Source organism: Mirounga angustirostris, unplaced genomic scaffold, assembly GCF_029215605.1.
Source record: "Mirounga angustirostris isolate CCGP_5_RB_7025 unplaced genomic scaffold, mMirAng1.0.hap1 SCAF_14, whole genome shotgun sequence".
In the NCBI taxonomy this organism is placed as follows: domain Eukaryota; kingdom Metazoa; phylum Chordata; class Mammalia; order Carnivora; family Phocidae; genus Mirounga; species Mirounga angustirostris.
Genome location: NW_026991722.1, coordinates 73,377,565 through 73,403,433, shown reverse-complemented (window position 1 = coordinate 73,403,433; position 25,869 = coordinate 73,377,565). Strand labels below are relative to the sequence as shown.

The following is a 25,869-nucleotide window of genomic DNA, read 5'->3' as shown; positions in this document are numbered from 1 at the left end:
TCAATATTCTCAGTCTCTCAGCTCTGCTCTCCTTCATATTGACTTTATTCTCAGGTCACATGGTGGCAAGATGACTGCCAGCAACTCTCGCTCATCTGAGACTCAGTCCCATGAGGAGGAGAGAACGTCTTTTCTAGAAGCTCCCTCAAAAACGTGCTGGAATTCACTGTGATTGATCTACCCTTGAATTATTTAATCACTGCTAGTAACAGGGTACCATGGGCTGATTGTCTTAGACCTGGGTCACATGCTCTACCTCTGGACGGGGGTTGTGAAGGTCCAATTGAACCACGTGGGTATAGTAGGGAGGAGAGAGAAAACCCTTCCAAACTAAAATGGGCCTGTTACGGAGAGTGGATGCTAGAAAGGCAATCAACAAATATCCAATTGACCCCAAGTAACCATCTTGAAAATGCCCAGAAGGAACCAGGTAGTAGAAAATGTCTGGCTAAGGGCCCATCCAGCCCCAACAGTGGAAAAATAAAACCCATGACTTCTTGAAAAAATAGATGATCTTATGATAAGGTGTCACCTGTGGTAAGAAGTCACTTCTAATCCAAGAAGCCCTAGGAGAACTCTTTCATTCTCTTTACTAGGGGACTTCTCAGAAAGTGAGTGTCAGAATGCCCCTTCGTCCATGCTTCATCTGAATGACTGGTCTTGCAACATTATTTCCCCATCATCCTTTAGCAAGGGCTCACCCATTTGTTCCTTTTTCAGTCATGCTTTGCTTGACCACAGGTTTCCCCCTTGTGCTAAAGGAAACATCTAGGGGCACCTGGGTGGCTCAGTCGGTTAAGTGTCTGACTCTTGATCTCAGCTCAGGTTTTAATCTCAGCTCAGGTCTTGATCTCAGGGTTTTGAGTTCAAACTGCACATTAGGCTCCATGTGGAGCCTATTAAAAAAAAGAAAGGAAATGTCTAGCTTTCTTTCTTTTTCTGGCTCTTTGATAGTATAATTTAGGAGTGCATTCTGTAGTATAATAGAAAACCCTACTGCACTGGTTTAAACTGATTGGGGGAGGGGGGGAAGAGTAGGAAATTTTCATAATAGGGAGCCGTGGAAGGGAGGCAGTCAAGAACTGATCCAGTAACTCAATAATGCTATCAAGAACACAGGCTTTTTATACATTTCCAATCCCAAATCCTTAGCATAGGTACCCTCATGCTCAGGCTAGATCCTCATGGTTGCAAGATGGTTTATGTTCATGTTGCAGTCAGAAAGAAGAGAGAAAGGTCAAAGGTGTGTGTGTGCTGTTTTTGTTTTGTTTTGTTTTGTTTTTTTAATGTGAGGTCTTGTCTTTTTATTGGAGAAGTATTAAATGATGAATTTCTAAAAGAATAAAAGCATGACTCTTATCATAAAATAAACAACTGTCAAATATTTTATTTCACTGATTAATTAATAAGGAAATCAGTAAGATGTTGAAACCAGTTCAAAGGAGAATTCTTGAAAACATTCGCATATAGGCAATGATATACACATACAGAGGCAATCTGGAATGCTACAGTGAATTTACAGACAAATGGAAAGTTAGTCAACAGAGAAATAATTGGCTGCAGCTCCACCAGACAATTCATTTGCATTTCTATGGACAAGAGCCAATTGCATTCCTATCAGTTTTCCACAATTCACAAAATTGTAAAATAGCTCAAAGATAGTGAAAGTTGGAGATGACACCAAAGAGTGCTAGGACACCATATATTTGTCCATTTAAAAATCTTTCACTATGTTTCCTGATAGAAGGGATGCCCCCCCCCCCACAATCTACCTATATCTCATTGACCAGAGCTGCGTCATATAGTTACCTTCGCTGCAAAAGAGGCTGGAAATCAAGCCTCTAGCTGAACACACTGCTCTCTCAAGCGAAGTAGGATTCTGTTAGTAAGGAAGTCTGCCTCATCTATATACCCACTTGATGTAACTGCACTAGATTATTTAAAAATTTTTAGCATACATGAGTATGAGGATGACTACAGTGGACATCTGTTGTTTTGATACTTTAATGTCATTCCCCCTTCTGATCACAGTACCTCATATTTCCTTTAGGCTGTACCCTGTCTCCACTCTCTAAACCCAGCTCTAAAGGTGGACGCTTGACTCTGGGCTTGTTTAGTTACAGTGATTGATTTAGGACTGGATGCAGCTGGAGCCAGGCCAATTAGATTCAATCTTTGAAATTTCATTGGAATGAAAGTGTGATTTAGGTTAGAAAATAGTAATATTTAAGCCTAAAGGTGTTTAGTCAATTTCCTGACAATGCTTGGTGCACAAGTGGATTCCTATGTTCTTTGCAATAATCCCACTGCTCCTCAAAGAGTCTGTGGCTTCCTGGTGAGAAACCTCCGGGAAGTTTCTTTATTTAGTATGTTGCTCCTGCTTTTAGAATTTGAGAGCTTATAGGCTGTAGTGTGTGTTAGAAAGTTCAAGTCTGGGTTTGAATGTCAGTGGTGTCAGGCACAGTCTGCCCAGAAAGTAACCCCATCTAAGTATTTAAAGCAGGGCAGGGGCGGGGGTGGGGGCGGGGGTGGGTGGGTTCATTCAGGGGATTAGTTACCTGGGGAATAAAGTGTTGAAAAGCTAACCAGACGGGGTTGAGGCAATTCAGAGATTAACAGCAGCAAGAAGCCACCAATCACCACTGCCAGGCTACAGATTAGATCTAGGAGGACATTATGTTACAGGTACCCAGGGTCTGGGATCCCCTAACAATACAGAGGGAGAACCAGTTACATCAAAGATGCTGCTCACAGGGGCGGGGTGGGATGGCTAGGAAGGTGGCTGTTCCTATTGCTGCCTCCTGCTGGCTGAACCTAGCTGGAAGCTCAGGAGTAAGAAGGCCTGGGAATGTAGTCTCTGGGGGTCCAGCACCCCCCTTTTTAAGAAGCAGAACAGGAAAAGGGTGAGGACTGGAACTGAAGCCATTGGGTCCACTACACAGGACTGGCCACTAAGCCATATTTCATCACATCTAAGATGCCATTGATTATGGGATGCCATTATTTTATGCACCCCTAAGGAAGAAAAAAGCTGCCAATTAAACTATGATACAATGCTAAAACTGCATCCATTGCAATGTGTCTTGGTATGAGTTATTAAAATGTGAAAAAATATGCATCTTAAGATCAATAAAATATGCTATTAGCTGTGTGATCTTTTTTTTTTTTTTTAAGAGATTTCATTTATTTGACAGAGAGAGAGACAGCGAGAGCAGGAACACAAGCAGGGGGAGCGGGAGAGGGAGAAGCAGGCCTCCCGCCGAGCAGAGAGCCCGATGTGGGACTCGATCCCAGGACCCTGGGATCATGACCTGAGCTGAAGGCAGACGCTTAACGATTGAGCTACCCAGGCGCCCTAGCTGTGTGATCTTAAGCACATGTCAACTTAATTCATTTCCACCTTTGAGCTACGATTTTACCATCTGAAATTGAAGACAATACCTACCTCATAGGGTTATTGTAAGGATTAAATCAGCTAACACTTTTAAGACTGTTAAGTTTAGGAAGAGTAGGCACTTTGTCTCTTGTTCATTGTGTCCCCTGTGCCTAGCACAGTGCTTGGTGCATGATAGGAACTCAAGAAAATTTTGTGGAATGAATCCACATGGACACTGTATTCCCAAATGATCAGGTTATTGGCACAGAGTGACAGGTGGGTGTCAATAAATGGAAGTTATTATTGGAACAGAAAACTATTATTATTGGAATCAACCATGTTTGGGAACAAGATCTTCTTTGACTAGTTACTTAGAATTGACTCTTCTGTGGGGGAGTGGGGGGACTCCTCTTTTATTTAAGAAAGATGTCAGAGTGGAGGCCACAGTCTCTGGTGGAAAAGATTATGCCAGATGGCTTTGTGCACACAAAGTAAATCGTGAGCAGAAAATTTAAGGGGGGTGGTGGTGGTGGCAGGGAAGGAGGGGAATGAGGTGGGAGACAAAATATAGAAGAACAACCTCCACCAGCTACAAAGCACGTTTTGGTCATCATTTTCCTAACCCTTATAGGTCTGCAAGCACTGTAGTGTTGTTCCCATTTCACAAATGGGACTCAGGGGGAGCAAGGTTAGGAAGGGATTTTCCCGAATGAAAACAACCAGATGGAAGCAAAGCTAAGACGCCCCGCGTGTGGTTGTGTCTACCTGGCTTCCGGCTGCTGAGAGACAGCCTGAGACCGGAGAGATTAATTTCAATTTGCAACACATGTAAGGATAGGTAAATACGAGGAAGGTGATGAAAATAGCTGTTAGGGTGGTGAGACTATGGGCGATGAGAACAATCTAAGTAGCGTTGACATTATCTTTTCAAGAATAATTCAGCCAACGTACGGAAAGGTGTTGACACCCAACGCCTTTTCCAGCTGCCATCCACCCGCGAAGCAGTGACTTATCCAACAGGCTGGAGGTTAGTCAGGACTCCAGGATGCACCCCAGACGCGGGGCAACATTCCCCAGCTCATTAATAGGAAGTCACTGATGACTGCAGCGCACGTCCCCACTTCGCTATCCGCGCCCGCTTCCACGCTCCGCACGCCGACCGCCCGTTCTCTCCCGCGGGTAACGAGCACCGCCTACTGGAAGTCAGCCGCTCGGCGGGTTGGCCCCGCCCCCGAGCAAAACGCGCATGCTCCTCAATTCCCCTTCGCCCCCGCCTCCGGGCTTCTCGCGACAGCCGCCCGGCGGCGGCCTGAATCTCGCGATAAAGGCTTATTGTCTCGCGGGACCGCGGCTGGTAGACGGGCTTTCAGGCGGCTCTGGCCGTGGAAGAGGAGTTGCATGTGTCGCTTCAGCTGGCGGTAGTGGCGGGAGCGGAGGCGGCGGGGGTTGTGCGACCGCCCGGGTAACGACCCCTCGTGCCTCTCCCTCTTCCGAGAAGCTCGTAGAGAGCGTGGGGGAAGCCGAGGTGCTGCCCGGCGGAAGGGGGCCGGGCCGGGCGTCTCCACACCCCCGCCCACATGGGCCCCTTTGGTGTCCCCGGGATTGCCCCTTCGCCTCAGATCTTCCCCTAACTCTTGGCCGCCTTTGTCTCTCCAGTGCTCTTACATTCTGCCCCTTGCTGGTTCTTCCGTCCCCATTTTCTCTTTTCAGATTCTGGTCTCCCCGCCCCCTCCCACTCCCATCCCCTTCCCTGATTCCTGTGGCCCTCTCTCGGCGTTGAGCTGCCCGCACACCCTGTACTCTGGGCACCTCCAGTCACCCACCCCTTCTTCGCAGGCTTTTCCAGCCTCTTTTCGTCCAGCTGCTTTGTGGCCTTCATTGCTGCAGTTTGCATCCCTTCCAGATCACCCCCAGACCTTTTGTCCCGTCACTGCAGATCATCCTCCCCATCCTATTATCCCATTGCTTCCTCTTTCCACTAGTCTTCCCCGCCCCCCCCCTCCGCCCCCATTCTTCACGGTCCTTTTGCTACTGGCACTTGCTTCCCTGTAGACCTGTGGAGCTGGTAATGGTGCGCCCGGAATTGCTCATATTTTACGAATCCTCATGCAGCTTGTATCCTTCACTTAAAAACAGAATTGGAACAGATTTAGGGTTGAGGTATTTCTAGTGGGAGGAGGTGAGGCTACATCTGAACACTGCCTTTTTGGGGTCTTGGTCCACAATAGTGAAAATGTGTTATTTTCCTTGCTTACAGGTTTGTGAGATGGCTGCTGATATTTCTGAATCCGGTGGGCATGATTGCAAAGGAGACCCGAGGGGCAATACCAAGTTAGATGCAGACTACCCACTTCGAGTCCTTTACTGTGGAGGCAAGTGTTACAAAGCTGAAAATGGCTTTTGCTCACTTTATTTTTATGCATTGTAATAGTGGTATCACATTTGATTTTATTAATCCTTTTCTCATCCGTCTGGGAAATCCTTAATTGGGGGAGGGGAGGCGTTGGTAAGAGGAGGCATGGGTTAACAGATTTTGCTGGACCCGTATGACTTGTGTCTTGCTACTTGGCCTGGAGAAGCTTACAGTCCAGTAAGAATAGAGACATGCAAATAGATTATTTCAATCTAATGTTATTTGCTAGTCTGGCTACTAAAGGAGGACTTCTGGGGCACCTGGGTAGCTCAGACGTTAAGCGTCTGCCTTCAGCTCAGGTCATGATCCCAGGGTCCTGGGATTGAGCCCCACATTGGGCTCCCCGATCCGCGAGAGGCCTGCCTCTCCCCCTCCCACCCTCCCTGCTTCTGTTCCCTCTCTCGCTGTGTCTCTCTCTGTCAAATAAACAAAATCTTTAAAAAAATAAATAAAGGAGCACTTCTTGGAAGATACTGAGTCTGAAGAGATGACAAGAACTGGATGAGGAAGTGGGGAAGGGCATCCCAGATGAAGTGAATGGCTATGCAAGAAAAGACTTGATGCACGTCTGTGGAGAAATGAGCAGCTTTGGATTAGTAGAGTGTGGATATAGTATAGGGAGGATGTCAGTAAGGAGTGGAAGATGATGAGGTTGGAGCGATGGGTCATAGGACAGTCTTGGGGAAGTCTTCTTGGTTTGATTAATAATACACATATTAGATTGAATCTGGATTCTTTTTTTTTCTTGGAGTGTTTTTCCTCATTTTCAATGCAGAAATATTTGTGAGTTGGAAATGCTTTAATTTATTAGCATTTTGGAAAGTTCTAGAAAAATTTGAAGGTACAGGATAGCAAAGGGGCAAGTAAGTACTGATTTTTTTCAGGAAATATTTTTGACCACTTACTCTGCCTCGCAGTGTTTTAGGTGCTAGGGACTGAGTAGTGAGTGAATAAGTCAGGAAGGGTCCTTGTGTTTGGAGATTTTACATTTTGTGAGTGTAATAGAGACATTATCTGGAGTTCAAGTACTACAGAAGGAGTGGGATGTCACTGAGTTAAATTTTGTCAAGTTGCCATTTATTGGATATCTTTGAGAGTAAAAATTATAAAATACCTCAGTAAGAATAAGGCAGGGGAACTTTTTGTAGGGTTGATTGATTTTTGTTACGATATTGGTCTTATTTGGTCATCTTGTTTGCCTTTGGAGTCGCAGACCAGGGTCTGCATCCTGATTCCAGTATTACCAGTTATGTGACCTTGGGCAAGTTACCTAATTCAATTAAGGATTAAAGGTCTGTTTCTTAAGGTCTGTTCAATGAAAATAATGATTATATCCTAAGTCAGGTGATTTGCATGAAGCTTCTGGTATAGCAACTAACACAAGAACATAATACAGTAAGTTTTATTATTAGAGAAGTATACTAGTTTAGTATGGTTTATTTATCTTTGTCAGATGTAGTTAAGAGCTGTTGTTCTTTGTGCCCTATTTTATCTAATCTAAGACTCCTATTTTATAAGATTCGCCATTATTTTCCACTAAGAAAAAAAACCTGTCACATTGACATGCCATAATTATAAGATGTATCCCTATTAAAATGTAGAAAATTTAGGATTGATGAAATACGGTATATGAAAACCATCTTATTAAATTGCTTATGTGACTGCTAAGGTGACTTTTGAACAACTGCGCTAAATATGCAAACCACCCCGGTGATAATTTGTGTTGACCAGCAGTCCCTGACCTTTTTGAGAAAGGTTTATTTTCATTTCCCTTCTTAGTTTGTATTGATATTCCAGGCACTAAGCTGGGGACAGGATTACTTCCTCAAGGAGTTTATGGTCTAGTTGTAGGAGAAGCACTTAGGGAATATTAAATGCTAAATTAAATAGTACTGATTATAACTATGAATTAGGAGTTGAGGAAAAGGAGGGATCTTTGCTCAGAGGAAGTAGGGAAATTTCCAAGGAAATGAGAAGCCTTAGATAAAGGGTAGAATTTGTAAGGAAAGGTGAAGGAATTCGTAAGAACAGTATGGTGGTAAGATTTAATATGGTGTCTTAAGGAGAGAGGGAAAAGAAAGGGCTGATTGGAACAGAGTGCTGGTTGGAGTAGAGTGAGAAACGGGTAGGTAGAATGGGGTCCTTTCTGAAGAGATTTTATCTTCGTGATTGTGACTTCAGACTCAATCTGAGTTTGAATCCTGGCTCAGCCATTTACTTACTTGTGTGACCTCGGCTAGTTCCCTCATTTATTAAAGAGCCTACTTCAGAAGGCTGTCGAGAAGAATGAATAATACTCCCAAAGGCTCCACCTCCTAACACCATCACATTGGATAATAGGATTTCAACATAGTAATTTTGAGGGGACACAAACATTCAGACCGTAGCAGAAGGTTTCATGGCTGATGATGCCTTCTTCATGTTACAGCATCACATCAGCAAGTACATAATGTCAGGTTATTGCACTATTAGTGATGTGAAGTTTGATGGTAGCTGTTAGATCTGTGTGTCGAAAAGCTATAGTTTGCAGAAAGGGAAATTGACTTTTATTTTATTATTTATTTATTTATTTATTTATTTAAGATTTTATTTATTTGAGAGAGAGAGCAAGCATAAGCAGGGGGGAACAGCAGGCGGAGGGAGAGGGAGAAGCAGGCTCCCCGCTGAGCAGGGAGCCCAATGTGGGGCTCCATCCCAGGACCCTGGGATCGTGACCTGAGCCGAAGGCAGACGCTTAACCGACTGAGCCAGCCACCCAGGCGCCCCGGGAAATTGACTTTACTAGCAAGTAACAGTGAACTGTCCAAATGTTTCCATTGCATTAGAATTTTGTTGAACTGAATATTCTTTGAAATGGTGTACAAAGTTTTATAGCTTTAGTATTTGCTGTAATGGTATTTAACCTATAATTCTATCCTGAAAGTGTGGCTGAATATCTGTACCTACTGGTATTTGAACTTGAGCTACTGAGGATTGTAGAGCTCTGGTTAACCAGGGAGAACTTTGGTGGAAAGATCTCCACACTTGAAATAAAGAGGCTAAATTCCAGTTTTCTTCTGCCACATACCTATCACCTTTGTCCTTGGCTGAGCTATTGAACCTTTTTTAGAGCTTCATTTATAAAAAAGTGATAGTGGGATGAGGAAGAGGCCAACCACTGTCACGTGGCTGGCACAGAGCTACGCTATCTGCGTGTCATGTGATCTGATTTCGTGGTTAAGAGCTTCAGAAACTGACCATCCTGTTCTACTAACCAGATGCAGCAGGTTATTTAGCTATCGGTAATGCAGACATGGTGATTCTTACTTACAGGGTGGTGATGATGACACATAATCATGTAATGATAATTGCTGTGATGAGTAATGGTGCTCTTCTCCCTCACAAATCTCAAGATATTGGGCACACTGAACTACTCAATTCTTTCCCTTAAAAGTAAAAACAAAATAGTTGACCCAGTAACAGAATTCTGTTTACAATCTGGAAACCTGAGTTCTTTTGGTTCTTTAACCCATGGAGCCTACATGAGGACAAAATTGAACCTGCATTCCCTCTAGCTTTACAGTTGGCATAATCTGAAAGCACACTATGAAAAAGAAAAGGAAATGTATATTGCAAAGAAATGGTAGCAAAAGTGCTACTGAAGTCTATAAATATGTTAGTATGAATAAAAACTGGTGGCTGTTTTGATAAAACTATCAAAGGAAATAACCAGTTCTTTTCAAGCTTTGTTGTATTGGGAATTGTTCTCAGCTTAACTTCAGACCCGTTGAGATAGTTATGGTAAAACTTTAAGATATGCGGGATAGTATAGTTTGAAGTTCAATCCACTGAGGTTATGGTGTTCTTTAGATTAAAAACAAAAACAAAAATTAAAGAGAATATCTCTATGAACCATGTGCCTTTTACCTCAAAAAAAAAAAAAAAAAAGCATGATGGGCGGTATTTGAAAAGTGATACAGAATTATAGGAAAAAGTAGAAATGAAGCATTTTGTCCAATTTAAAATAAAAGGATGAACCATGTGTGTTTATATATTTAAATTTTCTAATCTTTTTTCTCTCCATTTCCCCAGTCTGTTCATTACCAACAGAGGTAAGTCCTTTTAAAATTCTTTTCTTTTTTTAACTTCTGCATTTGAGGTCATTGACTTTAGAGCTAGCCTGAGAACTTTTTTATTTTTCATGTTCTGTCATTTGATAGTAGAGTTTCAACTTCTATAGAAACTTTGGATTGGAATAATTTTATGGTCTTACAAATTGTTTTCTTTAGACTTTGTATCATATGTGTACATCTTTTGTACTTGGCTATCCAGTTTGGACTTCTGCTTGGAACTTATGAATAGTTACCTAATAAAACGAGTAGCCTTAAAGTAAAAAATCTAATGTATAAGCAGAGGAAAGCATAAATTAAAATTATGTATAAGATTTTTTGTTAATAAGCTTCTGAGTCAGAATCTGTGGGCAAGTCACAAAAATAGACACCTGTGTGCCCAAAGCAAGAAATGAACATGCTCGTTTTTTTTTGTTTGCTCCTTTTTCTAATGGCCCTTCTCTTTGATGGAAAAAAAATATGTTACTACAGTGAGGAGGTGCTTAATCCTTTTTAAATTCTAATTTCTTATGGGGCATTTCCTGGTCGAACACAGAATTCCTGTGAATAAGATATTGGGTGGGAGTAGTTGGTTTCATCATTCTTAATATAGCAAATATAGGGAAGGACTTAATTAAAATGTATTGGTTGATTGAAAATGTTCTGTTGTGACGCAATTTGTTCTCCTCCCCTCCCCCCCACTCCCCCAGTACTGTGAATATATGCCTGATGTTGCTAAATGTCGACAGTGGTTAGAGAAGAATTTTCCAAATGAGTTTGCAAAACTTACTGTAGGTATGAACATTTTTTTCTTTCATCTGAAAGCTCGTATATGTGAAACAAATGCCCATAAGGCATTATTTTAAAGATAAGAAAGTGCTCCTTTAGTAGGATATTACAGAATTGTATTTATATCTATTAGTTTCAAAACTATTTTACATTCTTGGGTTAAAATTCCTTATATAGAATCACACACTGCTTCATGTGTCTTATCTCTCTGAGATAGTTTAGGATAACTTCTTATAAGAAGAGTAATGGTTTAGGAGCAAATGTATTTTCACTCATTCATTTAACAATTATTTCTTGTGAGTATACTATATCCTTCACTTTGTTTTAGATGTTGAGGATAAGGCAGTGAACAAAAGATCTATTTGAAAATTCTAGAATGGGAGACTAAGGAAAATAAGAAATAATTATGTTAAATAGTGGTGAGCAGGGAATAAGGAGATAAGAATTGTTGGGGAGAGAATTTGAGGTTTTAGGTAGTGGCAGGAAAGATTTTGCTGAAAAAACTGCATTTGAACAAGACCTAAAGGAAGGGAGGGAGTGAGTCATTTGGATATCTGGGAGAATATTCCAGGTGTGGGGAAAGTGCAAAGGCCCTGAGGTAAAAAGCTTACCTGTCATATTCAGGAAACATCAAGGAAGCCTTTGTGTCTGGAGCTTATTGAAGAAGGGGGAGAGAAGGGTCAGAGATGAAGTCAGAGAAGTAATGGAGGACCATACCTTAAAGGCCTAGTCTTGGCTTTTTTTTTTTTTTTTTTTAAAGATTTTATTTATTTGAGAGAGAGAATGAGAGAGAGAGCACACGAGAGTGGGGAGGGTCAGAGGGAGAAGCAGACTCCCCGCCGAGCAGGGAGCCCGACGTGGGACTCAATCCAGGGACTCCAGGATCATGACCCGAGCTGAAGGCAGACGCTCAACGAATGAGCCACTCAGGCGTTCCCCCACCCCCTTCTTTTTTTTTTTTAAAGATTTTTATTTATTGCAGAGAGAGAGAGCATAGGGTGGGGGGGTCAGAGGGAGAAGCAGACTCCCCGCTGAGCAGGGATGGAGTCCGATGTCCCCGATGTCGGACTCCATCCCAGGACCCTGGGATCATGACCTGAGCTAAAGGCAGATGCCCAACCGACTGAGCCACCCAGGCGCCCCTAGTCTTGGCTTTTACTCAGAATGAGATGTGGCGCTATTGGAGAGATTTGAGCAGAAGAGCAATAAGGTCTAACTTTTGTTTCAACATCTCTTTGGCTACTGTGCTAAAGAACAGACTGAAGAGGAGCGCAGGCAGTAAAGGGAGACCAGATGGGAGGCTGTGGCTGTAATCGCGTCAGGAGACCATGGTGACCTGAGCAGAATGGTAGCAGCGGAGGCGGGGAAAGTAGGCAGGTTCTCAATGTGTTTTGAAGGTAGAGCTGACAGAGCTTTCTGATGTGCTGCATGTGGGATGTGAGAAAAGGAGGCATCTAGGGTTTTGGCAACTAGAAGAATGGAATTGCTGTTGCCAGTGGAAGGGAAGACTGAAGGGAACAGATTTCTTCATTTCGTTAAAACTGTTTGCTTCTCTTACGAGATTGGTGGAAATGAAGGTAGTAGCAGGAAGAAGGGAAAGCCTGAGCTGGAAACAGTCATGTCAGATGTACCTGATGCTGTTCCACTATTTGCTGCTTCCAAGAGGCACAACCCCTGAAACTTTACAGAAGGCCTTTCTGGGTAGTAACCACAGTCGTCATCCGTGGTTGGTTAAGAACCCTAAAGTCGGGTGTTACAGTCTGCGTGGTCATGGTAACATGGGACATGACCTGCCTAGGACGTGATAAGACCTGAGGAAAGAGTCTTCTTAGGCCCAGACTTCCTGTTCCCTAGATTAGTGTGTTTAGATGTAAACATGCCTGCAGAGCCTGAGTGTTTTGTGCTCCTTTCATGTGCTGAAAAGATCCTAATCTTCACATATCAAAGACTTTGTTTTGTCTTCTGTCACCATGGACTTAATGACCAGAACTAGACTGGATGGGACTTTAGCAGTATCATCATTTGCATTATAAATGGCATGCTGTTGTTGGCAAGATGCTTCTTTGTGTATGAAGTTGCTCAAAGGTGATTTTTTAAAGGTTATTTTGAAGTAATGTTAATACTTTGGATTTCATTGTTAACATCTAGAAAATTCACCAAAACAAGAAGCTGGAATTAGTGAGGGTCAAGGCACAGCAGGGGAAGAGGAAGAGAAGAAAAAGCAGAAGAGAGGTAAGGCCTAAATCCATGGCTTGATTTATATAAAGACACCTTCCCTCTGTCAGAGGAAATACATAATGAGCACAATCCCAAAGCCAGTAATACCTCCCTGCTGCTGCAGTTCCATATGTATATCCTACAGAGCAATACAGAATCATATTCTCAGGATGACTGGATGTCATATGATTTGGGCTTTTACAGTAAATTGGACCTAAGAAAACATGCTTTATTTGCTGTATGCATATGCAAAAAGCAACCAACCAACTTGTTTATGACTTGAAAACTTTACCTTATTAAAATAGTTATAGAGTTGAGGACATTGATAAAAGATTTTATTCTCATTATGTTGTCAGCTCAGTTGAATTTTTTTTTTTTTTTTTAAATAGCTGTTGTGTATAACTGTCTACCTCCTTCTAAAATGAATTCCTGTACTCTGGATCCTGTCCCTGCCTGTTTCTTCTGCCTTAATTATTCTCCCCTATGACTAAAATTAGCTTATAAATAAGGACTGCATCTTTCAAGAAAAATTCCCCCAAGAGCCCATGTCTTTGCCTTATCCCTTGCCCTGCCCTTCTTAGCCAGACTTTTGTAGTAAGATTAGACTCACTGTCCTTGCTCTTCTGTCCTTCATTGCTCATGCCTCATTCCGTCCTAAGCTGACTGTCACACCACTGAAATTCCTCTAATAGGGGTCATCAGTGGCTCAGTAATTGCTAAGCAATAAGAGCATTTGAGCACACCCTTCTTTGAAATGCCATACTTCCTTGGTTTTTGCGACAGACTTCTTCATCCTCCCTGTCGATCCTCTTCGGTCTTCTGTGCAGACTTCTCTTCTACCTTCTGTCCCTAAAAAGTTGTATTTCCCAGGATCCTATGCTTGGCCCTCTTACCTCCTCATTCTGCAGTTTTCTCCCTGAATGATTCTTTCACATCCCTAACTTCTAACACCACTCTACACTTGAAATTCCTGAATCTGTACCTCTGGTCCTGGCCTGTGTCTCTAGACTGGCAATGTGCATGGTCCCACAGGCACCTCAAATGCAGTATTTCCAAGAAAACCAAACTTACTAAGTCCCAAATCTATATCTTTTGTTAATGACAGCATACTGTATCCATTCATCTGAGCCAGAACCTGACACTCATCTTGGGTTCTCTTTCTTTGCTCCCCCCCTCTTTTTTTTTAAGATTTTATTTATTTGTCAGAGAAAGAGGAGAGAGAGATCACAAGCAGAGGAAGTGGCAGGCAGAGGGAGAAGCAGGCTCCCTGCTGAGCAAGGAGCCTGATGGCAGGGCTCGATCCCAGACCCTGGGATCATGACCTGAGTGGAAGGTAGCTGCTTAAGTGACTGAGCCACCTAGGCGTCCCTTTGCTCGTTTTAATCAGTTTTTTTATTTTTTTATTTTTTATTTTTTATTTTTATTTTTTTTAAAGATTTTATTTATTTATTTTGAGAGAGAGAGAATCAGAGAGAACACATGAGAGGGGATAGGGTCAGAGGGCAAAGCAGACTCCCTGCCGAGCAGGGAGCCCGATGCGGGACTCGATCCCAGGACTCCAGGATCATGACCTGAGCCGAAGGCAGTTGCTTAACCAACTGAGCCACCCAGGCGCCCTAATCAGTTTTTTTAAATAGTCATCTTCCTTAATTTATTTAGTACTAATTATTTTTAATTCTATTTAATCAGTTCTAAATTCTTTTATTTCTCCTCCTTACTCTACCCTGTGCCTAATTGCCATTACTGTTACCACTGCTTTGTTAGATTTTGATTAATTTCCACCTGAACTAACGTAGGAGCCTCCAGTAGCTCTCTGTCGGCCTTATTCCTCAAAGGCTCACCCTCCATGCTATAGAGTGATCTCCTAAAACCTAAATCTGTTTTTTTCACTCCTGTATTCATTCGGTGGCTTTTCTTCGGCCTCAATATAAAATCAAATAACAGAGCTTGATGTGCTGGTCCTTTAATGACTGGTAGGTAATCGTTTGCTTTTCTGGCTTTATCTCCTACGTATCCATAAGCATCCTTCATCGAGACAATTGCAGTTCTCAAATATGATGCCTTCTCTTATCTTTGTACTTGTTCCCTTTTTCTGGGATATCTTTTCTTACCATATCTCTCCAGCTCTTCTGCTTTCATCTGGACAGTTCCTTCTACAAGAACTTAGATGCTGTTTCTTCTGGGAAACATTTTCTGTCCTCCAGGAGCTGAGTAAGCCATTCCTCTGCAGAGCTATGGTAGTGCAGTATTCATGGTTCCTGTTACAGTATATGTCAGTTGCAGTAATGATTAAACTTTTTTTTTTGTCTCCTTCACTGGACTGAGAGTCCCTGGAGGGCAGGGACTATGTTTTTTCTGTTCATCTTTGTGTCCTCAGCCCTTAGTGCAGTGCTTGGGACATAGTACTCAATAAATATTTATTGAATGAATACTCATGCATGTGTTTATTAGTTTTGTGTTAGAAGAGGGAACTTTAGAAATTAATGTTTGGTACCTTTTGAAAATTAAGCTTAAAGACGGTATTTATGTTAAACACAAAACAGTTGATGTGGAGCTCTTTTTTTTTTTTTTAATAAATAAAGGTGGAAGGGGTCAGATAAAGCAAAAAAAGAAGACTGTACCACAAAAAGTTACAATAGCCAAAATTCCTAGAGCAAAGAAGAAATACGTAACAAGAGTATGTGGCCTTGCAACTTTCGGTGAGTTCAAGTTTAAGTATGTTTAAAATGTGTGAACTGTATTCTCTCTGTTGCTCTCTGCCCCTCTACCTCCCTCTTTCTGTCTGTGTCTTGCTCTTTCTGTCTCTTTTTTAATCTGGCATCATGAAAATTTCACAGGTCTATTTTTTGCTAAGAAGATACAAAATGAGATTTTGCGTGTCTAACTATAGCTTCAAAATCAGATTTTGAAGAAATTTAAAAATCTTTTGCACAGGGAACTAGTTTAACTTTTTCCTTTACAGAATACCTGCGTGGGCACATTTTATGTGGAATGAGGAGGGCTAGGTAGGATTCCCTTTGAAGCCTATCAGTACTGCTTCTCTGTCCCTGCAGGCTAGATGGCAAAAGGCTGCAAAATGGCTTCTGCCCTCTGGGAACAGTAGTAGCGGGTGAGGGAATGTGGGTATCAGCAGAATGTCCTGCTTCAGAGCTCCTTCTGGAGGCTTTGAATGAACAGTGAAATTGTAAACCAAGGTCCCTTCCTGTGACAAGATAGTTGAAAAATAATCATTAGTAGGTTTGTTTCCCTGCTGTAACTATTTCTCTTGTAAAAAAGGATAAATGAAAGAACTTCATTGTACTTGGAAATGTATATGTCATGCTTGGAATTAATGTGTTCCTGGATTTATTTTGGTCTTACCATATGAGTTAGGAATAGTATGAATAATGCTTTGTGTGTGTGTGTGATAGGATGCATCTTTTAAAAATTTATTTAAATTTTTACTTAAATTCAATTAATCAACATATAGTGTATTATTAGTTTCAGAGTAGAGTTCAGTGATTAATCAATTGCATATAACACCCAGTGCTCATTACATAATGTACCCTCCTTAATGCCCATTACCGGTACCCCATCCCCCCGAATAATGCTATTTTTATGTACTGAAGCTTTATTTGACCTTGAAAATATAAGTTGAATGGTTAAGACCACTGCCTGTGGTAGTTTGTAATTATCACGAAAGAAATATAAAACCCATTAAGGTAATCTGTTTTATGAAATTAAGATACAGATTAAATTTCAAAATGGAAAAATATCTTTGATAAACAGTTCCAATTATAGTCTTGCTCTTTCTCTTTTTTAAATAACAGAAATTGATCTTAAAGAAGCACAAAGATTTTTTGCTCAAAAATTCTCCTGTGGTGCCTCAGTAACAGGAGAGGATGAAATCATCATTCAGGGAGACTTTACAGATGACATAATTGATGTCATTCAGGAAAAATGGCCAGAGGTGAGTAGGTAGAACATGGGTACCTGTGGATATAAGTTTTTAAAGCAAGTTGCTTCATGTTACCTGATACCACAATTCATGAGATGTAATTATTTGTGTTTTATAGGTGGATGATGATAGCATTGAAGATCTTGGAGAAGTGAAGAAGTGATTTTGAAAACTTGTCTCTATTTAATGATCTGAACTGAGAGTTGATATGGCCAAAGGGAGAGAGGCCTTTTAAAAATATATATATTTATCCTACAGTAAAACTGTAGATTACCCTCACCCTTGGCATTTTCACTGTTCTATATAAGGCTGCTTGTTTTTTTTATTGCCAAAGTCTAATAAACAGGGGAGACTGTCATGCTTATGCATGAAATAGAATTTAGTCAAATAAAAATTTTTGGTCATTTGGTACTGACTTTTCTCTTTCTCTTATTAACTTTTTATTTTTGGAAAAATATTAGATTTTTTGTGCAGAGCTTTTTTGTTTATTATCTTAAAATCATGATTTAATGAAATCATGATTTAAAGCTGAGTAATATTTTAAAGAATTTGAATTTTGGCTTCATCACCATTAATAACTGTCTCCTTGCTTCTTTGGTGTGATACTTTTGAGATGCTTGGGCATCTAATAGATTTGTGGTTGAATTTGCTTCACTGTTACCAACCAAGTCCACTTCGAGGTCACATTAACTTAATGTTGGTAGGGGTTGTTCACACTGTTCTGGAGATTATTTGGTAAAGTATATTAAAGCCTTAAAACCATCTGCAGTCTGACCCAGTAAGCCACTTAGTTGACATTATCCTAAAGATAGAATCATTCTTGCTTAAAACTGTGGGTGAGGGTGTTCATCACAATGTTACTCATAAATGCAAAAAAAATTACAACTGATACAAATGAACAATTGGGAAATGGTTAAAGAATGATGGTGCACCATATGGTAGAATATTATGCATATGTTTTAAAATATTTTCTAAAAGTACTTTGGAAACCTGTTTGGTGATTTTAAGTGGGGAGCAGACCCCAAATTCATTTTATACGTTATCACCACCGTTGTTTTGAGTGGAAGGCCATTCAGAGATGCTGCTGAGTTCTTGTTCTAGCAGTCTGCTAGCCAATTGAAAAGAATATACACTGATACTCAATATAAATATGGTCTGGGAAATAGCAATTGAAATGAGTCTTTCTCAGAAACAGTGACAATGAATTTTAACGAATGCACTGAACGAATTTAAACTTTGTTTTTATAAAGGTCTTAAGTCAGGCTCTACAAATTGAAAAGAAGACTCCAGGTATTTTAAATTGCTATAGATACCTTTAAGAAATTTAGAACCCATTGTTTATTGCCATGCAAATTACAACCTTGAATGAATGTGTGGTTTTTTAAATAATTAAAATCTTAGAAAAAATGTGTAATAAAGATGCAAATTAAGAAAACAGAATTCTGCATTAACTGGATTTTACTGAATAGGAGTATCTGATGAAGCAAATTTACCCATCAAGATCATTTGGTATGTGTTGTGTATGTATCCTGTTGGTGCTGGAAGATGTCTGTGCCTCTATCAACTATGTGACTTCATGTAAAGACTCTCAGTGTTCACAGTTCTTGGCAAATGCAGTTTTAATCCATATAAAGCCAGCAGTGGATGTTACTGCAGGATAATGGAGGATTAAAATTGTCCTTGTGTATAACATGTGTGAATCTTTTTCTTTGACCTGAAATTTAAAATGGAGCATTAGTTTAATCTCTGATTAAAATGTGCTAAATTCAAGGATTGACTTTAATTCATACATTCTCTTTATGTATTATGTAAATGTTTTTGCGGGCTAGTATTTTTAGCAAAAAGAGTACTAACCTTTAAACAGCCTTATGTCATAATTGTAAACGATTTGCTGCAGTTAAGCTGGCAACTTAAATGCAAACCCAGCTTTGATATGTAGTATTTTATTCTCTTAAAAAAAATAGATGCGGACAAGTGATTTTACATTCTGTTTTAGTTACTACATAGAAGCCTCAGTAAATCAGCTGTTGCTTAAGATAAAATACATGGTAAAGGAGCCTGGGTGGCGCAGTCTATTAAGCGTCGAACTCTTGGTTTTGGCTCAGGTTGTGATTTCAGGGTCCTTAGATCCAGCCCCCCATCAGGCTCTGAGCTCAGTGCTGAGTCAGCTTGAGATTCTCTCTCCCTGCCCTCTGCCCTTCTGTCCCTCCCACTTGTGCTCTCTCTAAACCTATTTATTTTAGAGTACCAAGCCAACTCTGCCCTGAACGCATAACCTTTTGCAGGACTCCATCTCAGGACCCTGAGATCACGACCTGAGCCAAAACCCAAGAGCTGGATGCTTAACGACTGCGCCACCCAGGTGCCCCATAAATCTTAAAAAAAAAAAAAAAAAAGATACATGGTAGGTTTTTTCCTCTTAGTTAAAAAAATGTGATAAATTGCAATTTTAAAGATGAAGACTACCATTTAGATCCTGTTTTTGTTATTTTCTAAATTACTTAGGAAATAAGGTAGGGAGACAGGAATGAGTCTGTTTAGTTCCATCAGTTAGACTGAGTGTAAAATCAGATGCGGTATAATGCTGGGAGCTGCCTTTTTTTTTTTTTAAAGATTTATTTATTTATTTATTTATTTGAGAGAGAGCTTGCAAGTGTATGGGGTGGGGGGCAGAGGGAGAGGGAGAAGTAGGCTCTCCACTGAGCCTGATGTGGGGCTCGAATCCAGGACCCTGGGATCATGACCCGAGCTGAAGGCAGACTTTTAACTGACTGAGCCACCCAGGTACCCCTGCTTGGAGCTTTCATAAAACGTTTTATATATTTTTAAAAGATATCTTTAAAGGTCTTTTCTGTTTCATTTTTTTGAGGAGGGGAGGGGCAGAGCAAGAGAATCCTAAGCAGGTTCCATGGCCAGTGTGCAGCCCTAGGTGGGGCTGATCTCTGAGAAAATGACCTGAGCTAAAATCAAGAGTGGGATGCTCAACTGACTGAGCCACCCAGGCGTCTCTCTTTTCTATTTTAAAGAAAACCTGTGGGAGTGAGTGAACTTAAAATACTGAGGGTTTTTGATATGCAACTAGTCATCATACTCTTACCACATAAAATTTACTTACAACTATAATCCCATAAAATGAGCCTCATTTCTTACTATTTTCTGTATACAAAGTATACTATATATATTTAAAAGATTTTATTTCAGAGTGCATGGGGTAGGGTGAGGGAGGGGCAGAGGAACGAGGAGACTCCCGGATGAGCAAGGAGGCCAACAGGGAGCTCTGGATCCTGAGATCATGACCTGAGCCAAAGTTAGGCTCTTAACCCTCTGAGCCACCCAGGCACCCACTGGATTATTTTTTTAAGTAATCTCTACACCCGATGTGGGTCTCCAACTCAGGACCCCGAGATCAAGAGTAGCAGCTCCACCCGGTTGGCCAGGTGCCCCTGCACACATACTTTTAGAGAGTTTTAGGTATGTGGTTGCCTGGTAGAAAAACGCCACATTTTAACAATGGTGAAATTTGGGAAACCTGAATTGAAATGCTCCTTAACTGGAAAGTTGACATTCAACCACATTCCTTTTTATCTTTCTCATTCCACTAAGATTTAATTGTACAGTCATCTACTGATAGGATGCTTTTTTTTTTTTTTTTAAAGATTTTATTTATTTATTCATGAGAGACAGAGAGAGAGAGAGGCAGAGGGAGAAGCAGGCTCCCAAGGAGCAGGGAGCCCGATGCGGGACTCGATCCCAGGACCCCGGGATCATGACCTGAGCCGAAGGCAGACGCTTAACGACTGAGCCACCCAGGCGCCCCTGATAGGATGCTTTTAACTAGGAACTTGCTTTCCCGAAAAGACAAAACAAAACACACACACACACCCAGAATGTGGTAGATTTTGTCATGACCAAGTGCCCAAGTTCTCATTGTTATTCAAAAGCTTCATCAAGAGTCAAAAAGACAAAACACACACACACACACACACACACACCCCACCCCCTCCCCCCCCGCCGCCGCCTCAATCTGTGATTCGTAGTTTCGAGCTGTGTGCTAGAATGGCTAGCAGCTGCTAACTACCGGGGCTGGCGTCTGCGTCCGTCCAGGTATTCGGGTGAACGGCCAGGTACCGTTCTCAGTGCCCGGTGTGCACAGCGGCCGACAAGACCGGGAAAGAAGTGAGCAGCTCAACTGTCAAAACTGCGGTGGCGGGGGCAGAAACGGCCTTTAATTTGCTTCCTCGTTCGCTGGCTAACGGCGAAGAACCGGTTCTTTGCGGACGGTGGCTGACGGACCTCACAACCGCAGACCAACCTTCCCAGAGCCCGCAGCCCCGACCCGCACGCGCGAGAGCCAGGAGGGCGCACCTCAGCTCTCGCGAGAGCCGGGGTGGCCCCTCGGCGACGCCGTAGGCGGGGCCGGCGGGCGCGTTCCTCTGGGCGGGCGGTTTGGGGCCTTACTCGGAGCGGCCGAGGGCGCGGGGCTCCGGGGTTCGGGGCTCGCCCCCCCCGCTCCGGGCAGGCGCGCCTATGGCGTTTGTAAGGTGACGCTGCGCTCACCGACTTTCTCCGGGGGCGGAGGAAGCACCCATGAACCCTTCGGCGACCTTCCTCGTCGGGCGCCAGGTGAGCGGCCGCCGCCGGCTCAGCGTCTCCGCTGGAGCGTCGGGGTGCGAGTGGACCGCGAGCCTCGCGGGGCGGGGAGCAGTCTGGCCGAACCGGGGTGGTTTTAAGGAACGGTTTCTGCTTAAGATGTAAAGCGATACACAGTACGAAGAGGAGAAACGGGGCGTCGCATCTGGCCCCTTTCCTTAGTAAGAACGACATCCGGCCCGGGCGCCGAGACGGGCGGCGAGTAACTGGGTGCTCACTGTTTAACGACACTTGGGCGTTTGGAGAGCAGCTTTTCTGTGCGCCGCCTCGCTTCCTGCCCTTAATTTCCTTCACGGTAACATGCGAGGGGACGAGCGCTCTCGCAACTCCGCTTTACCAGAAAGTGTTGAAAGCGAGCTTTGCATTTATGAGTGTACGAAGAAAAGTGAGCTTTGCATTCATCAGTACGGCGAAATGAGCTTTTTTTTTTTTTTTGGCATGTTTGGCGAATTGCCTGTTTTCCTGTCCTACAGTATGTGCTCCTTGCCGGCGCGCTCATTACTGCATCCCCAGGCACTGGGCGCTCAGCAAATACTTGTTCAGTGAATCAGTGAATTAACGAATGGTTTACCAAAGACTTAGAATTTAAATCTTGTGATTTGGAATCACTTGATCCAAATTTTAGTTTAGTTACTGTAATTCTGTAACGAACTGTAGTTCATTCGTCATTATTTATTTACAAACCTTATTTTTCAGAAAGCAGTAATGATACAAATGGGCCTCTCGTGAAGTTTTAACTACGATTTTTAAGATAGAATTCTTCTTTTTTTTTTTTTTTAAAGATTTTATTTATTTATTTGAGAGAGAGAGAATGAGAGAGAGCACATGAGAGGGGGGAGGGTCAGAGGGAGAAGCAGGCTCCCCGCCGAGCAGGGAGCCCGATGCGGGACTCGATCCAGGGACTCCAGGATCAGGATCATGACCTGAGCCGAAGGCAGTCGCTCAACCAACTGAGCCACCCAGGCGCCCCCAAGATAGAATTCTTGAAGTAACACTTTCAGTTCTTTTATTTCACGGATGGGGGCAGTACCATATTTCAAAATGTGCTTCACAATCAATAATAGCCAATGTTTGGAAAAACTATATCCCTTTCACGTGTTTAAGTTGGTATCTTAAAATTTTTCCTTAAAAGAAAAATAACGATAGCTAATGTTTGTTGAGTGCTTACCCTGTGCCAAGTCATGTGGAATGCTTTACACAGTTTATCTTGCTTAATCCACACAACTAAGAAGTTAAAGCGTTGTTATTACCATGTTACAGGTGAGGAAACCAAGGCTTAGAGAGGTTAAGTAATTTGTGCAATGTTATAGAGCCACTAAAGTGATTAATTCTGGATTCACATTTAGGCCAGACCAACTTAACGAGCTAGTCTTTAAAATGACATACACGGGCGCCTGGGTGGCTCAGTTGGTTAAGCGACTGCCTTCGGTTCAGGTCATGATCCTGGAGTCCCGGGATCGAGTCCCGCATCGGGTTCCCTGCTCAGCGAGGAGCCTGCTTCTCCCTCTAACCCTCCCCCCTCTCATGCTCTATCTCATTCTCTCTCTCAAATAAATAAATAAAATCTTTAAAAAAAAAATGACATACGCATAAAGGGAATTACTGTAGATAATTTTATTAGGTATGAAATGGCATCATGGTGATATAAAAAATGTTCATTTTTAGAGATGCATGCCAAAATATGTAAGAGTTTTTTTAACAACAGAAAGAGAAAGGAAAATTGAAACAGATGTGGCAGAATCTTGATAATGGTAGAACTTAGGTACTGAACATAAGAGTTTATTGTACAATTCCCTTATCTTCTGTGTATGTTTGAAAATTTTCCTTTATAAACAGGTGTGTTGAGTTTGGACCAATCTGGTAGATTGAGTATATGTGCTAGATGTTATGAGAATTCTTTACATTTAAACAGTAATTATTTCATGTTTTCCTTTACTTGATTGAACCAGAATTGCTGGGGCAAAGTGTGGGGTAATATTGTTGACTGATACAAGGAATGGGTTGACAGCAAAGACAAATGTCAAAATGAGCTTATTTGTGATTAGCCAATGAAGGTTTTACAAACGGTCCCACTTTTATTTAAGAGTGGCATGTGTGGTATGACAGAAAATTATAGAGGCAGAGTACACAGTAGGCATGAACTCGTTTTAAATATACATAATTTTGATGCCATGTTATAAGCAGTGAATAAAAAATAATTTAACTGTCTTGAATTTGGCAGCAAAAGAAGATACAATTATTTGGGAAAAAATGCTTCAGCTGATTTATGTTATTGATTAGTTCTATTGTGATGTAAAACCACTTTCTCTGTCTAGAACATCGGGTCAGAAGTTGAGATTTCCACTATCGAGAAACAACGGAAAGAGCTGCAGCTGCTTATTGGAGAATTAAAAGATCGCGATAAAGAGCTCAATGATATGGTTGCAGTACATCAGAGACAACTTCTTTCATGGGAAGAGGATCGGCAGAAAGTATTGACTTTGGAAGAACGTTGCAGCAAATTAGAGGGTCAGAAATACATTAGCAGTATCTGTTATATATCTCTATGTGCCAGCATAGTCAAAGGGCTCATGGGTTAGACACAAATATATTTATTTTAGAATAAATATTTTTATTTGAGAGAGAAAGTGCGCACGCACATGTGAGCAGGGAGAGGGGCAGAGGGAGAGGGAGAGAATCCCCAAGCAGACTCCCTGCTGAGCATGGAGCGCAATGCAGAGCTCAGTCCCAGGAACCCAGGATCACGACCTGAACTTAAAACAAGAGTCAGATGCTCAACTGACCGCCACCCAGGCACCCGAAACACAAATGTATTTAAATATTAAATACATTAGGGGAAAAAAGCGGGGCGCACGGGAAAGATAAGAGATAAAATATCTCAACACAATCCCTGCTGCCCTGGAGTTTAGTTTAATTGAAGATAGGAGGCCTTTATGAACACTCAAAATTGAACAAACACAATGTGAGTTGAAGTTGAGCAGACAGTTTATTTTTTTATTTTATTTATTTTTTTAAGATTTTTTAAAAATTTTATTTATTTGAGAGAGAGAGAACGAGAGAGAGCACATGAGAGGGGGGAGGATCAGAGAGAGAAGCAGACTCCCTGCTGAGCAGGGAGCCCGATGCGGGACTCGATCCAGGGACTCCAGGATCACGACCTGAGCCGAAGGCAGTCGCCCAACCAACTGAGCCACCCAGGCGCCCTGGGCAGACAGTTTAAATGTAGAGAGGGTGCTGGAGAGAGCTCCAGTTAACCTGAAGTGTCCCGAGTGAATCTGAATGAAATTAGTTTTGAGCTAGAATATGAATAGAAATGCCATAGGACTAGCCATTTCTGTTGAACTGACTCAAAGATTTTAAATTTTTGGTATTGAACTTGATCTTAAGTATCTAAAACAGTCATCGTTTAAAAATATAGCAGTCTCAAAAATGGCTTGCAAAAATTTTTCTTGTACCATATTTTAATTCTGTCATCCCTTTAGTGCTGCTCTAAGGTCTGAATGTTCTAGTGACACTACATCAATGCCAGACTGTATTAGAAGGGAAAACACTGGATCTGTTTAATAGATAACTCCTTTTTTTATCTTCTGTTACCCAAAGGATTCTTAAACATGACAAACTAAATATGCATAATTTTCCATTTCTTTGATGATCACTTGATTTTATTCTGACCATACCCAGCCACACACATACACGCATCATGTTTGATTTGATTGCACATTAGATGTAATATAATATCTTGCACAAATGTGTTAAAGATGAAGATGGCATTGCATATAGCCAACAGTATCTGGTTTTAAAATAAGAAACTTGGGCGCCTGGTTGGCTCAGTTGGTTAAGCATCTAACGATTTCAGCTCAGGCTTGATCTCAGGGTCATGAGTTCAAGCCCTGTGTTGGAGCTCCAAGCCCAGCGTGGAGCCTACTTAGAAAAAAAGATTCTCATTAGTAACTAGGGAAATGCAAATTAAAACCGTAATGAGATACCGTTTACACTTATCAGACCAGCAAAAATGATCAGGTATTGGTAAAGATATCAGGTATATATAAAGGTAGCAGGTATTTTGGAGCCAAGGGAAGACTCATTGACTGCTGGTGGGAGTGTCAGTTGGTACAACTACTTGGAAAATCATTTGACAGTATCTAGTAAAGTTAAAGATACACATAGCTCATGGCCCCACATTTCCACTTCTGGGAATATACCCATGGGTCAGAGTACAAGTGAATGACCTAAGGATCTTATTAATATGTAGATTATGATACAATAGGTCTGGGGCCTGAGTCTGCATTTCTAACAAATTACCAGGTGATGTCAATGCTGCTGGCTCAAGGACCCCATTTGAGTAGAAAGGCTCTACAAAAACTCTTGCAAAATTACACCAAGATACACATTTAAGAAT

General features: G+C 41.7%; 2 protein-coding genes across 13 annotated transcripts in view; both read left to right on the top strand.

The window, feature by feature from the left end:
- Window positions 1-4,657: 4,657 nt before the first annotated feature.
- DENR (density regulated re-initiation and release factor) lies at window positions 4,658-18,590 on the top strand. 3 transcript variants are annotated; one of them, XM_045887754.3, is made up of 8 exons: window positions 4,658-4,794; window positions 5,634-5,748; window positions 9,861-9,880; window positions 10,588-10,672; window positions 12,815-12,898; window positions 15,466-15,582; window positions 16,693-16,832; window positions 16,939-18,590. In XM_045887754.3, exons 2-8 carry the CDS (start codon window positions 5,643-5,645, stop codon window positions 16,981-16,983), a joined length of 597 nt encoding a protein of 198 aa, XP_045743710.1. In that variant the 5' UTR covers window positions 4,658-4,794; window positions 5,634-5,642; the 3' UTR covers window positions 16,984-18,590. The 3 variants fall into 3 exon arrangements, with proteins under 3 accessions (XP_045743710.1, XP_045743709.1, XP_045743711.1); XM_045887753.3 differs by having other exon boundaries at window positions 4,772-4,838; XM_045887755.3 differs by lacking the exon at window positions 4,658-4,794 and adding an exon at window positions 4,886-5,536.
- A 2,650-nt stretch (window positions 18,591-21,240) lies between these two features.
- CCDC62 (coiled-coil domain containing 62) overlaps window positions 21,241-25,869 on the top strand; it is a 40,532-nt gene continuing 35,903 nt past the window's right edge. For 6 of the 10 annotated variants that reach the window (XM_045887757.3, XM_054510542.2, XM_054510543.2 and 3 more), the window contains exons 1-2: window positions 21,241-21,443; window positions 23,786-23,978. In XM_045887757.3, the coding sequence (XP_045743713.1) occupies window positions 21,408-21,443; window positions 23,786-23,978 (229 nt within the window). In that variant the 5' untranslated portion in view covers window positions 21,241-21,407. Of the gene's footprint in view, window positions 21,444-23,785; window positions 23,997-25,869 lie in introns of those variants that run through there. The other 4 variants (XM_064578277.1, XM_054510544.2, XM_064578278.1 and 1 more) reach the window with 3 other exon arrangements.